Genomic DNA, 14,165 nt, shown 5'->3' with positions numbered 1-14,165 from the left:
ACCAGTACCATGCTGTTTGGATTACTATTGCTTTGTAGCATGTTTTGAAGTCAGGGATTGTGATGCCTCCAGCTTTGTTCTTTTTTCTAAGGATTGCTTTGCTATTCGGGGTCTTTTGTTGACCCATATGAATTTTAGTATTCTTTTTTCTATTTCCATGAAGAATGCCATTGGGATTCTGACTGGGATTGCATTGAATCTGTAGATTGCTTTAGGTAATATAGACATTTTAACTATGTTCATTCTTCCAATTCATGTGCATGGGATGTCTTTCCATTTCTTTATGTCATCATCTATTTCTTTCAATAATGTCTTGTAGTTTTCACTGAATAGGTCTTTCATCTCCTTGGTAAGATTTATTCCTAGATATTTTATTCTTTTTGATGCAATTGTAAATGGTATTATCTTTTTGAGCTCTCTTTCTGTTAGTTCGTTATTAGCATACAGAAATGCAACTGATTTTTGTAGATTGATTTTGTACCCTGTGACTATGCTGTAGTTGTTGATTATTTCTAATAGTTTTCCAATGGATTCTTTAGGGTTTTCTATATATAAAATCATGTCATCTGCAAACAGTGAGAGTTTCACTTCATCATTGCCTATTTGGATTCCTTTTATTCTTTTTTCTTGCCTAATTGCTCTGGCCAAAACCTCCAGTATTATGTTGAATGAGAGTGTGAGAGTCAGCAGCCTTGTCTCGTTCCTGTTCTCAGAGGAATGGCTTTCAGCCTTTCCCCATTGAGTATGATGTTGGCTGTGGGTTTGTCATAAATAGCCTTTATTATGTTGAGGTACTTTCCTTCTATACCCATTTTGTTAAGAGTTTTTATCATAACTGGATGTTGTATCTTGTCAAATGCCTTCTCTGCATCTATTGAGATGACCATGTGGTTTTTATTCTTTGATTTGTTGATGTGGTGTATCACATTGATTGATTTGCAGATGTTGAACCATCCCTGTATCCCTGGTATAAATCTCACTTGATCATGGTGTATGATCTTTTCAATGTATTGCTATATTCAGCTTGCCAATATTTTGTTGAGGATTGTTGCATCTATGTTCATCAGTGATACTGGCCTGTAATTTTCCTTCTTTGTATTGTCTTTGTCTGGCTTTGGTAATCAGGGTGATGTTGGCCTCATAGAATGAGTTAGGAAGTGTTCCGTCTTCCTCTATTTTTTGGAATAGTTTGAGAAGGATGGGTATTAAATCTTCTTTGAATGTTTGGTAAAATTTACCGGAGAAGCCATCTGGTCCTGGACTTTTATTTTTTGGGAGGTTTTTGATTACTATTTCAATCTCTTTGCCTGTGATTGGTCTATTCAGATTCTCCATTTCTTCTTGGTTCAGTTTTGGGAGGCTGTATGAGGTCTAAGAATTTATCCATTTCTTCTAGATTGTCCAATTTTTTTGCATATAATTTCTCATAGTATTCTCTTATAATCCTTTGTATTTCCACGGTATCTGTTGTAATTTCTCCTGTTTCATTTCTAATTTTATTTATTTGAGGCTTTTCTCTTTCTTTCTTAGTAAGTCTGGCTAAGGGTTGTCAATTTTGTTTATCTTCTCAAAGAACCAACTCTTTGTTTCATTAATCCTTTCTACTGTTTTTTTGGTCTCAATTTCATTTATTTCTGCTGTGATTTTTATTATTTCTCTCCTTCTGCTGACTTTGGGCTTTGTTTGTTCTTCTTTTTCTAGTTCTGTTCGGTGTAATTTAAGGTTGCCCATTTGGGCTTTTTCTTGTTTATTAAGGTGGGCTTATATCGCTATGAGTTTCCCTCTCAGGACTGCTTTTGCTGCATCCCGTATGATTTGGTATGGCATATTTTCAGTTTTGTTTGTTTCCAGATATTTTTTGATTTCTCCTTTAATTTCATCAATGATCCATTGGTTGTTCAGTAGCATGTTGTTTAATCTCCACATCTTTGTCACTTTCCCAGTTTTTTTTCTCATAGTTGATTTCCAGTTTCATAGCATTATGGTCTGAAAAGATGCTTGTTATGATTTCAATCTTCTTAAATTTACTGAGGCTTGCTTTGTTTCCCAACATATGGTCTATCCTTGAGAATGTTCCATGCGTGCTTGAGAAGAACGTGTACTCAGCTGTTTTTGGATGGAGTGCTCTGTTGTTGTACGTTATTTTTTGTTTTTGTCTAGCTGCCCTTAATATTGTTTGTCACTGACTTTAGCCAGCCTTACCACTATATGCCGTGGAGTGGGCCTTTGCCTGTTGACATATTTAGGCGACCTATTGGCTTCACTTACTGGTATTTCCTGCTCCTTCTCCAGGTTTGAGAAGTTCTCAGCTATAATTTCCTTGAATAGGCTCTCTGTTCCTCTTTCCCTCTCTTCTCCCTCAGGAATACCTATAATTCTTATATTTCCTAATAGAGTCGGATATTTCTTGGAGACTTTCTTCATTTCTTTTTAGTCTTAGTTCTCTCTCCTTCTCCATCTGGAGCATATCTGTATTCCTATCCTCTACACTGCTAATTCTTTCCTCCATATTGTCAGCTCCGTTCTTTAAAGATTCCAGATTCTCCTTTATCTCCTCCATTGTGTTCTTTACCTCCATCAGTACTGATTGGTTTTTCTTTATGATTTCAATCTCTTTTGTGAAGAAACTCCTTATCTCATTGAATTGTTTGTGTTATCTTGTATTTCACTGAGTTTTTTTATGATAGCTATTTTGAAATCTCTGTTGTTTAGGTTATGGATTTCTGTGACTTCAGGGTTGGTTTCTGGGTGCTTGTCATTTTCCTTCTGGTCTGGTGATTTCACATACCTTTGCATTGTGGTTCCTGTATTTGCTTTGTTTTCCCTCATCCTGGAAATATCTGGTTGCAGTTTCCACCTGCCGCCACCGTGTGGGGGTTAAAGGCTGTGTAATCTGAGCCCCCTGCACTCCGCCCCGGCTGCTCCCTGAGATCGGCCCGGCTGCTCTGTCTGGTCTGGTCAGCTGAGCTGCAGCGTCGGGCACACGGGGAGCGGGGGGGCCCTCTCTTTTGCCTGCTGGGTCCCTGGAGTGGGGGGCTTCTCACTCGCCCCTCATTATCTGCTCTCCTGGCGTGCTCAGATGTTGATGGCACCCCTGCAGCAGTTCTGCATCCTCTGTGTGGGAGTTTCCCACTGGCTGAGAGAGCCCGAAGAGCTATGGTTTCCCCTCAGAGGGCCACCCCCCCCCCCCACCGGGAGCCGCGTGGACCCAGATCACTGATCTGATGGGGAGGGAGAAGATTTCTCCTTACCTCTCCCCACTTCCTCCAGGGGCCCCAGCACGTCCACTCTCAGATGTGCAGCAGTGTGGGTCTTTCTGATCTTCCTTTTTGCTGTGTAGGAGTCCATTGTTGGTCTGTGACTGTCCTTTTTGTTGTATCTTATCAGGGGAAGAGTTTACAGGAAAGCTCACTCCGCCATGATGCTGACATCTTTATCTGTACTTTCTTTTGATTTTTTAAAAACTGTACTTGTTTTTCTGACATCCACCCCATAATCTCTGTTTACTCTTCATATAGTTAGGTCCTCTGAAGTCCAAGCCTTTGACCATTTTCATTTCATTCCGAGGAACAGCAGATTATTCAGGGAAAGTAAGAGAGTATGTCTGAGAAACCCTGCAGAGAGACTATCATTTGGGGCTTTATGGATGGGCCTGGAAATTACATGCAAACTTTTACATGCATATTTGAATGTGTATTTTATGGGAGAAATGATCTAAAGCTTTTGGGTCCATGACCCTAAAATGTTAAGAACTACTGCTAAAAGGGCTTTTCCATTCTTTTGAATCAAGTCTGAACAATACAGATTGAGTCTTCAGGAAGTGAATTCTCAGGACATCTAACTGAAGCATTTTCATGTGGCGGCTGAAACACAGTCTAAGTCAAAAAAGCATCCATTCCTTAGAGTCCCTTTCTCAATCCACATCATGACCAAGAACGTACCAAGAAACATATTCTGGTGGGCTCATCCAGGCTTTCGAGAGGGTCTAGCTTTTTCTGCTCCGGTTCACTAGGGCTGCTGACTAACCGTTCCACCTCCTCCTCTTGGTCCCCTCGTTCATCTAGCTCCAGGTCTCCGTGCTCAGCCAAGGTGTTGATCTCCTTTTTTGAGGAGTACAGCATGATGGACAAAATCTATACAGAAAGAAAATCAGGCAGGACAGGAATGTGAGTGTTTAGTGGGTGAGCTGATTACACAAATCTTTAAGCCTCAAAGTGTAGAAAATATTTGACCTAATTTTTTAAAAGACATCAGAATTCACAAAAAGAATGTAAAATTAGAAAAGAAACATGAAAACATGTTCAACTGTACTTGAAACCAAAGAAATGCACTAAACTATGAGGGACCTTTGTGTTTATTAACTTTGCCAATGATAGTGTAAACTGGTATCATCCTTTCAGAATGCATTTTGGTGAAATGTAAAGAGCTATAAAATTATTCATATTCTTTGACCCAGTAATTCATCTTTTAGGAACAATGTAAAATATATAAAAAGTTATATTCATGATATGGTCAATGAAGCATTATTAATGGCAAAAAACTGAAAATCACCCAAATGTATCATATGCAGCCATTAAAAATGGTGATTATGGGTGCCGGCCTGGTGGCGCAAGCGGTTAAGTGCGCATGCTTCACTGCGGCGGCCCAGGGTTCGCCAGTCCGGATCCCAGGCGCACACCGATGCACTGCTTGTCAAGCCATGCTGTGGCAGCGTCCCATATAAAGTAGAGGAAGATGGGCATGAATGTTAGCCCAGGGCCAGTCTTCCTCAGCAAAAAAAGAGGAGGAATGGCAGATGTTAGCTCAGGGCTGATCTTCCTCACACACACACACAAAAAAAATGGTGATTATGAAAGCTATATAGCAACAAAAATGGTCATCACATGATCTCAATTTATTTGAATACCATACTCATTGAGCTAAATGTAAATCTATATATGTAATACAGATACAGAGGAAAAAATTAGAATCAGGAAATACAAAAAATGCTAATGATAGTAGTTGCACTTGAGGGGTGAAATTTGGAGTTGTTTTTTTTTTTTCAATTTATCAGATTTTATGCAATGTGGTTCTATCATTTAAATAATATAAAAATTTTAATTTAAAATATTTCCTAAGGGTCGGCCCCGTGGCTTAGCGGTTAAGTTCGCGTGCTCCGCTACTGGTGGCCCGGGTTCAGATCCTGGGCACACACCGAAGCACCGCTTCTCCGGCCGTGCTGAGGCCGAGTCCCACACACAGCAACTAGAAGGAGGTGCAGCTATGACATACAACTATCTACTGGGGCTTTGGGGGAATAAATAAATAAATAAAATTATTAAAAAAAATAATAATAAAATAAAATAAAATATTTCCTAAGAACAAGAGCTCAACGCTCTCCAGGTTATCCATCATGTTTCAGTTTATTTTTCTTAAATCTAACCAAATGCTCTTGTGGCAACTAAGAGCTGTTTCTTCAAGTTCAGGCCTCTGTACGACTGAGAACAGCTGGCTCACCAACCCCCTCAACAGCAGCAGCCTTTCCTGGACCTGAAGCTGGCACTTGGCACAGAAACTCCACAGGGAACTACAGTAATTCCACTAAGAAAAATCTAAGGCCTAGAGGGAATAGCAATAAAATGAAAATTATGGACTAAAAAAATCCAACATAAAATAAACATAAGTGAGAACAAATTTAGAAACTGATTTTAGCTCAGAGGAACTTTAAAGGGAAATAATTCAAGGGAACACTTTATTACCATGATATAATGATCAAGCATGTGTTTTCATAAAATACTTCTCTTCTAATATTCTTTGAACAAACATCAAATTCATTTTCCCTGACAGAGGAGGACAGGTGTCATAATCCCTGTTTCCAAAAGGGAAGACAGGTATAAGACACAGATCTGAAAACTGCACAAAATGAGAGTGCCCAGGGCAGAACAAGCTGTACGTAACTAACTGATGATTCTATGTACATAACTAACTGATGATTCTAACTCTCAGGCCAGTAAATCTGCGCTGGCAGCAGCAGGAGCCACCCCCCATCCCTTACTTCCAGGTCCCGGAGGAGCCACGTTTTACTGAAGCCGGTCCCTTTGCTGCACTTTTTCACCAGCAGCTTCAACAAATCAGTCTGAAGGAAGGTAGCATGGGTCTCTTCAAAACTGTTAGCCTGCCAAACAGAAAAAGAATGATCTGCAACTGCCTCAGAGGGAAGAAGGCAAGAGTCACTCAGGGAGAAGCAAGCCTCTCTCAGAGGCCAGTCTCAGCTAGTGGCTCAAGTTCACCTTCTGGTAAAACTCCAGAGTCAGCAGGAAGGATAAAACTCTGAACCTTAACCATAACCCAAGTCTGTTCATTTACTCAACAAATATTTCTGCAGCCTAGTGCATTCTATCTGCTAAGTCCCACACTAAGAACAAAGGTTTTATGTCCCTCTCCTGCTCTCTACCTTCCAAAAGCTTCCCACTGCTCTTTAGACTAAAATCCAAGTCCCTAATCATAGCTGACAAGGTCCTACAGGCCCCCTGCCTGCTTCCCGTCTCCCTCTTCTGCACTGTCCTGAAGCCCTGGCCATCTTCCTTCTGCTCCTGGACAACCACGCCTGTTCCTGGGTCTGGAGTGTGCTACTCTCCCTGCATGCAACGCTCTGCCCAGACTCCTTATCTACCACCTCAAATCTGACCTCCTCAGAAAGGCTTTTTCTGACTCATGGTAGTTTTCCTTGCAGGCTCTCTTTTGTCTCTCTTGCAATATTGTAAGCTCCATGAGAGCAGGGACCTTCTTTCTAGTTCAACACTACCTACTCAGTTCCATCTGGTACCTGGTGCTCAACAAGTATTTACCGAATGAAGGACTCAAGGACAGAAATAGTCTCCGCCCTCAGGGAATTTATTTTCTCTTTCCTACTATAATGCAAACAACTAAAACAAAAGCAGATTGTGATAAATGCCATGAAATCAACAAACAGCAGATGTATGGTCTCAATTCTCAAACTACAAACTCTCAGGGCTGGGCCAGCGCTGAAATGCCTTCTAGTCCAGTCTCCCTGTGGTGCTTGAGTCCCTCCACGGCCTCCTTGCCAATGCCACCAAAGTCAAGGAACTCACAAACTTTTCAAATTAATCTTTCTTTCATGGCTAGTTCTGTTGGGAAGATCATCCTAAAAGTGATCCCTTCCTCCCCATCAATGCTCCTCAGGTAGCAGAAGAATCATGTTCCTCACAAGTTAAGGCTTCTCATCTCCACACCAATAATCACTCTGCTCTTTACCTTGTCTGCCTCCTCCCACCCCAACTGCCAAACCTATTGCTCAAAGATCCCATAGGATGCTAGACCCCTTTATCCTTCCCTTCATCTTATCCTATGAGGAACCAGCAGGAGCTGTGGTTCAGAGGGAAGTGAGAAACTGTTCAGTCCATTTTTCTTCTTATCTTCCAAGGTTACATGTCCATTAGGCAGTAGTACCTGGTTCCATGAAGCAGTACTGATAAAATACAGAGAACCAACTATCAGAAAAATTCTGTTTCTTCCTTAAAGTTATCCTTGGCAAGGCCCCAACCATTTCTAAAGATAATCAAGATCCTTTGGTTAACCATATATCGAACTCAGATGGCATTTCCTCCTAGTTAATTCCTTGTAGATGTTAAAACACAGCCAGATTCATTAGCAAATGGAAGAAGCTCACCATTACCTTTAGTGTTTTATATAATCCTTTGAGGGCCAGGGACAGCACCCAAGTTGCTTCCACTGCCTCGGGACAATGGCTGTCCACGCTGGTTTGCAGAAGGTGACTGGCAATAAAGGCAAAGTGCTGGGAGTACTGGCTTAGCTGGGTTTGAGAGCTGCCACATTCCTGTCCTCCTCCTTTCTGGACCAACTGGTAGTCCTTCACTGAAGGGTGATGTCAGGCACGAAGAGAAAGGCACAAAAAGTATAGTTAATGCTTCCTGCAGCTAAGTTTCTTCCCTAGAAATGTGCCTTACTAAAGCAAGAACTGCAGACCCCAAGACACAAATCTCTCTGGCTTCAATCTCAGCCACTATATTTAAGGCCAGTTTGTAGGTGAGCACAAAAATGGTACTGTGCCACCTATCTACCAAGTAACTGAGAGAGGCAATTCCCATTCCTACTACTGTGCACAAGCAGGTTGTCTCCAAAGGTGTTAAAGGAAGTTCTTAAATATAGTACACATGAGAGACTTCCACTTCCAAACAAGACTCAGTTAAGAGGGACTGGATTTACTCTACTGTAAACAACCAGAACACCGAAAAAATACATGAAGCAATTGTTTGCAGACATTGGGCAAAAGGTAGGACAAGACTATGATTTCTGAGAGAAGGCACATAAACCAGGTGAGCCCTCCAACAGCCTTGGCTATCTGGAGACAAACTCCAGGCTGCAGAGCAGGGAGTGGAAATCCAAGCAGAGTCCAGCAGTCTCAATGAATTGAGGAGACAGAGCTCAGAGTTAGGGAAGTCAAGGCGGCTGGAATTTATGGGGCAGAATATCACAGAGAAGGGAGATGCACAAAGAGAGAGAGGGTAAGGGAGACTTCTGTGGTAGATAGCCACAGAGGGTTCCTCATGAGTCTTTGGCTGAGTACTGATCTGCACAAATGTGAAAGGAAACTATCTAGATACGAAATGATCTAGTTCTAGGAAAGAAATACCAAAAAGCAGTGGACAGAACAATTCTTGGAGCTCACACAGAGCTGAGAATATTTTGTTTTCCCACCAGTGACAGTAGAAGTGTCTTGGTGGGGGGCAAAATAACTATTTGAAGACATAATGGTTGAAATTTTTCCAAATTTGATGAATACTATAAATCCATATATACAAGGAGCTTAATAAACCCCCATGCAGAAGAAACATCAAAGAATTATGCCAAGGCACATCAGAATCAAAATGCTAAAAACCAGTGATTAAGAGAAAAATCTTAAAAGCAGCCAGAGAAAAAAGACACATTATGAAGAATAACAAAACATGACAGCAGACTTCGTGGCAAAAACTACGCAAGCCAGGGAAAAATGAATCACTATCTTTAAAGCATTCAAAGAAAAAACCTTCAGCCTAGAATTTTTTTTACTCGGCAAAATTCTCTCTCAAAGAATGAAGTCAAGGGGCCGGCCCAGTGGCGCAGTGGTTAAGTTCACACACTCCGCTTTGGCATGAGCAGGGTTCGCAGGTTCAATCCCAGGCGTGGCGCGGACCTACACACCACTTGTCAAGCCATGCTGTGGCAGGCATCCCACATATAAAGTAGAGGAAGATGGGCACGGATGTTAGCCCAGGGCCAATCTTCCTCAGCAAAAAGAAGAGGAGTGGCAACAGATGTTAGCTCAGGGCTAATCTTCCACCCCGCCCCCCCCCCCAAAAAAAAGAAGTCAAAATAAATATTTCTTTGGTTTGGTAGGACAAACCAAAACAAAGATTTCGTAGCAGCAGAACTGCACTACAAGAAACGTTAAGGGGAGTTTTTCAGGTCATTTTGAACCTATACAAGGAACCAAGAGCACCAGAAATGGTAAATATGTGGGTAAATATAAAATATTGTTTTCTCATTCTTAAATTTCTTTCAAAATATCTGACTTTCTAAAGCAAAAAATAATAATATATTGTGAGATTTATATCATGTAAAAGTAAAATGTGTGCAAACAGCACAAAGCATGGGAGATAGAAATAGAAAATCTATAATGTTTCTTCACTATATGTGAAGTAGTATAATATTATTTGAAGATAGACTATGATGAGTAAAGACTATGATGAGTAAAGATGTATATTATAAACCATAAAGCAACCTCTAAAAAATTATGTGAAGGTAGACTACTGTAAACCATAGAGCAACCACTAAAAAAATAGATATAGTTTAAAAGCCAATAGTGGAGATAAAACAGAATCATTTAAAAAAAATAAAAACTCAATCCAAAAGAAGGCAAGAGAAGAGGGAAAAAGAAAAAAAGAACAGATGTGACAAACAGAAAACAAGCAAGAAGACGGCAGATTTAAATTCAACCATCTTGATAAGTGTATTAAAAGTAAATAGTCTAAACAGCTCAATGAAAAGACAGGGATTGTCAGACTGGATTAAAAAAGAAGTCTGCACTATGTGTTATCTACAAGAAATCCACTTTAAATTTAAGGACACAGGCAGGTTAAAGTGAAAGGATGGAAAAAGATATACCATGCAAATGTTAGTAATAAAAAAAAAGCTAGAGGGGCCGGCCCGGTGGCGCAAGCGGTTAAGTGCGCGCGCTCCGCTGCGGCGGCCCGGGGTTCGCTGGTTCGGATCCCGGGCGCGCACCGAAGTACTGCTTGGTAAGCCATGCTGTGGCGGCGTCCCATATAAAGTGGAGGAAGATAGGCACCGATGTTAGCCCAGGGCCAGTCTTCCTCAGCAAAAAAAGAGGAGGATTGGCGGATGTTAGCTCAGGGCTGATCTCCTCACAAAAAAAAAAAAAAAAAAAAAAAGCTAGAGAGAATACATAAATATTAAAGTAGATTTCAGAACAAGGACTATTATCAGGGATAAAATAGGATATTTCATAATGAAATGAGAAATAAACATATGCACAATTACAGCTGAAGATCTCAATATTCCTCTCTCAGTAACTGTTAGAAGTTAGACAGAAAATTAGTTAAGAGCACAGACAACTTGAACAACAATATCAACTGACTTGAGCTAAATGACATCAATAGGACACTTCGCTAACCAACACAGTATATGTGTTCTCTTCAAGTACACATGGAACCTTCACCAAAACAGACTATATTTTGGACCATAAAAACAAGTCTCAATAATCTTAATATGAATGAAATCATTCAAAGTATGTTCTCTGACCACAAGAAAATTAAATTTGAAATCAATAACAAAGATATCTGGAATATCCTCCAAATATTTGGAAATTAAACAACAAACTTTTAAATAATCCACAGAGCAAAGAAGAAATCACATGTTAAAGTAGAAAATACTCTGACGGGGGCCGGCCTCGTGGCGTAGTGGTTAAGTGCGCGCGATCTGCTGCTGGTGGCCCGGGTTCAGATCCCGGGCGCGCACGAACACACTGCGCGTCAGGCCATGCTGTGGTGGCGCCCCACATAAAGTGGAGGAAGACAAGCATGGCTGTTAGCTCAGGGCCAGTCTTCCTCAGCAAAAAGAGGAGGATTGGCATGGATGTTAGCTCAGGGCTGATCTTCCTCACAAAAAAAAAAAAAAGAAAAAAGATACTCTGACGAATGAAAATGATAATACAACATATCAAAAATCATGGATGGGCCAGTCCCCTGGCTTAGTGGTTAAGTGCGCATGCTCCACTACTGGTGGCCCGGGTTCAGATCCCGGGCGCGCACCGACACACCGCTTGTCCGGCCATGCTGAGGCAGCATCCCACATACAGCAACTAGAAGGATGTGCAACTATGACATACAACTATCTAATGGGGCTTGGGGGGAAAAAAAGGAGGAGGATTGGCAATAGATGTTAGCTCAGAGCTGGTCTTCCTCAGCAAAAAGAGGAGGATTGGCATGGATGTTAGCTCAGGGCTGATCTTCCTCACACACACACACAAAAAATCATGGATGCAGCTAAAGCCAAACCTACAGGGAAATCCACAGCAATAAAATGCTTCTATTAGCAAAGAAGAAAGGTCTCAAATCAGTAATTTAGACTTCCACCTTGAGGAATTAGAGAAAGAAAAAAGAGCAAATTAAACCCAAAGCAAGAAGAAATAAGAAAATTAATAATGATAAAGGTAGAAATAAATGAAACAGAAAACAGAGAAATACAAAGAAAAATCAATGAAACCAAAAGCTGGTCCTCTGAAAAGATCAAATAAATTGATAAATCTCTGGCTAGCCAGTCCGGGAAAGAAAAAAAGAGAAGATACAAATTACCAGAATCAGGAATGAGAAGGCAGCTGATACCCAATGCCAAGTTGAGAGAAATTAAAGACCCAAATTTTATAAGACCTAAATTTATTCCCTAAATAAATGAAGAGATAAGCCATGCTCATGGGTCAAAAGACTCAATATCGTGAAGATGTCAGTTCTCCCCAATGGATCTACAGATTCAATGCAATGCTGACCCAAATCCCAGCAGGCTCTTTAATAAAAGCTGACAAGCCGATTCAAAATTTTACATAGAAAGGCAAAGGAAATAGAATAGCCAAAACAATTCTGAAAAAGAATAACAAAGTTTAAAGACCTGATTTCAAGATTCAGTATAAATCTACAATAGTCAAGACAGTGTAGTATTCGAGTAAGGACAGATATGTAGATTAATGGAACATACCACAATCCATAAATAGAAACACACATATATGTGTCAATTTTCAACAAAAGTGCCAAGACAATTCAATGGAGAAAGAATAGTCTGCTCCATAAATGGTCCTGGAACAACTGGATATTCACATATGCACGCAAAAAAAGAACTTTTACCTTTACCTCACACCATACACAAAAAGAGCACAGACAGTATCTAATGCTGAAGCTGAAAGAGAAAGCAGACTGTTTCAGGAGCAGACGGGGCACATAATGGTTAGACATGCCAGACTGTTTGGGGTTTGGCAAATTCAGTGAAAAGGGCACTTACAATGTACTTTCAGTGTTTTATTGATGAAACAAAATGGAAGGTGACATGAATGCCAATACAATTATTTGAAGTTATTTTACATTCATGTAGCCACCTGACTCTGTAATATGTTTAAATTACCCATTAGAAAACAAATGAAACCAGCAAATGGAGAAATTAAATGTTCAGAACCTAAACATCTGGCCAACCAAAAAACCATATACACAACCATATACAGAGCCATATACACAAAATAACAGTATGGTAAGAGCCTTCAAAATTATCCCAATTCAACCATATCATTTCAGAGACGAGGAAAAAGAAGTTCAGGAGGCTATAACTTGCTTTTAAAAAAATTACATGCATAGGCAAGAACCATGTATATCTTCACTGATTTTAAGGTACACAGAGATTAGATAACTTTCTTCCATTCTTAGAAAAAATAATTATGCTTGGGACCTGTTTTCCTTTTCCGGGTTTTGACATCGACGATCACAGCCCTGTTTTTCTCAGTAAAGTGCTTCAAGATGATCACATTATGTGGTTCATTGGCATTATCCATATAAACACAGCGAGTCCCCACACAGAGGACCTAGAACATGACAGACACAGACAGAAAAGGTAATTCAATAGCACATCAAGATGGGAAAGAGCGCTTAATTAGACACAAGCCCAGTCCCTTTTGCTTGTGCCCCAGACTTCAACAAGCACTCAAGGATAGGGTTCTTCTTATCTCTAAGTCCAGGGCCTGGCACAGGCCTGGCACAGAATGGGTTTATGTGCTTGCTGGATGAAGCCATGTTTTCACAGTCCCCTTTGTCCCAATCAGTTGAAAGACATGAAGATTAGAAATGAGATCAAGATGAACGCCAAAGTGAAAAAAAACTGTACTATAAAGTACTTTGTAATTTACTACAGTTACCTATTATTCAAAGCCAACTCTTAGCTAATAAGATGAATCAAATGGCTAAATTGTTAAAAATGCAAGTTGAACAAACCATCCCATAATCTTGAAAATATACCAATACTGTAAGAGCAAATTATATAACTAAAGAAAATAAACTTCCAAAGATATATGCTATAGAGACTTTGATGTGTGTGATGAAGATTGGAGAAAGTGGCCAGGCCTTCACTGATGTACCTGGGGGAAGCCGACCAGCACGAGCAGGGTGAAGATGTTGGTATGCTTCAGCTGGAAAGGCAGCTGCTTGACGCAGTGGTCTGTGAAGGTGGCAACGACGTCACGCCACAGCGGGGCACTGTTGAGTGACCGCAGTATCTCCGCCATGGAGCACGCCCAGTCCAAGCCCACTCGGCTGGAAGGCAAGAACTCCATTAGGTGGCTGTGCACAGGCTCCAAACTCAACTCATCAGAGCTCACTACACTCCCAAGGCAGACCCAGAGGCATGCCAAAGAGCCATTCGTTAATTAGCTTAAAAACCAGTGGAATGATGCTTTTCATATAACGGCAAGTGGAAAAAAAATCAAGATGTTACTTAAATACTCAGTCTACAACTATGTTTTTAACAATATATACAAAAAGTCACGTGTGTGAGCACATGCACACTTACATTCACATACAGAAAAAAGCTTGGAAGGAAGTATATTAAAATAG

The 14,165-nt window shown here is 40.5% G+C and overlaps 1 protein-coding gene across 1 annotated transcript in view; it reads right to left on the bottom strand.

Annotated features, from left to right (window-relative positions):
• Positions 1-14,165, bottom strand: part of ZZEF1 (zinc finger ZZ-type and EF-hand domain containing 1) — a 129,542-nt gene that overhangs the window by 18,603 nt on the left and 96,774 nt on the right. Inside the window, exons 41-45 of the mRNA XM_058560029.1 lie at positions 13,691-13,865; positions 13,009-13,141; positions 7,676-7,875; positions 6,035-6,154; positions 3,942-4,133 (exon numbers count right to left, since the gene is read on the bottom strand). Of these exons, the coding sequence (XP_058416012.1) occupies positions 3,942-4,133; positions 6,035-6,154; positions 7,676-7,875; positions 13,009-13,141; positions 13,691-13,865 (820 nt within the window). The remainder of the gene's footprint in view (positions 1-3,941; positions 4,134-6,034; positions 6,155-7,675; positions 7,876-13,008; positions 13,142-13,690; positions 13,866-14,165) is intronic.

Source organism: Diceros bicornis, chromosome 18, assembly GCF_020826845.1.
Source record: "Diceros bicornis minor isolate mBicDic1 chromosome 18, mDicBic1.mat.cur, whole genome shotgun sequence".
NCBI lineage: Eukaryota > Metazoa > Chordata > Mammalia > Perissodactyla > Rhinocerotidae > Diceros > Diceros bicornis.
This window is presented reverse-complemented; position numbering and strand designations above follow the sequence as displayed.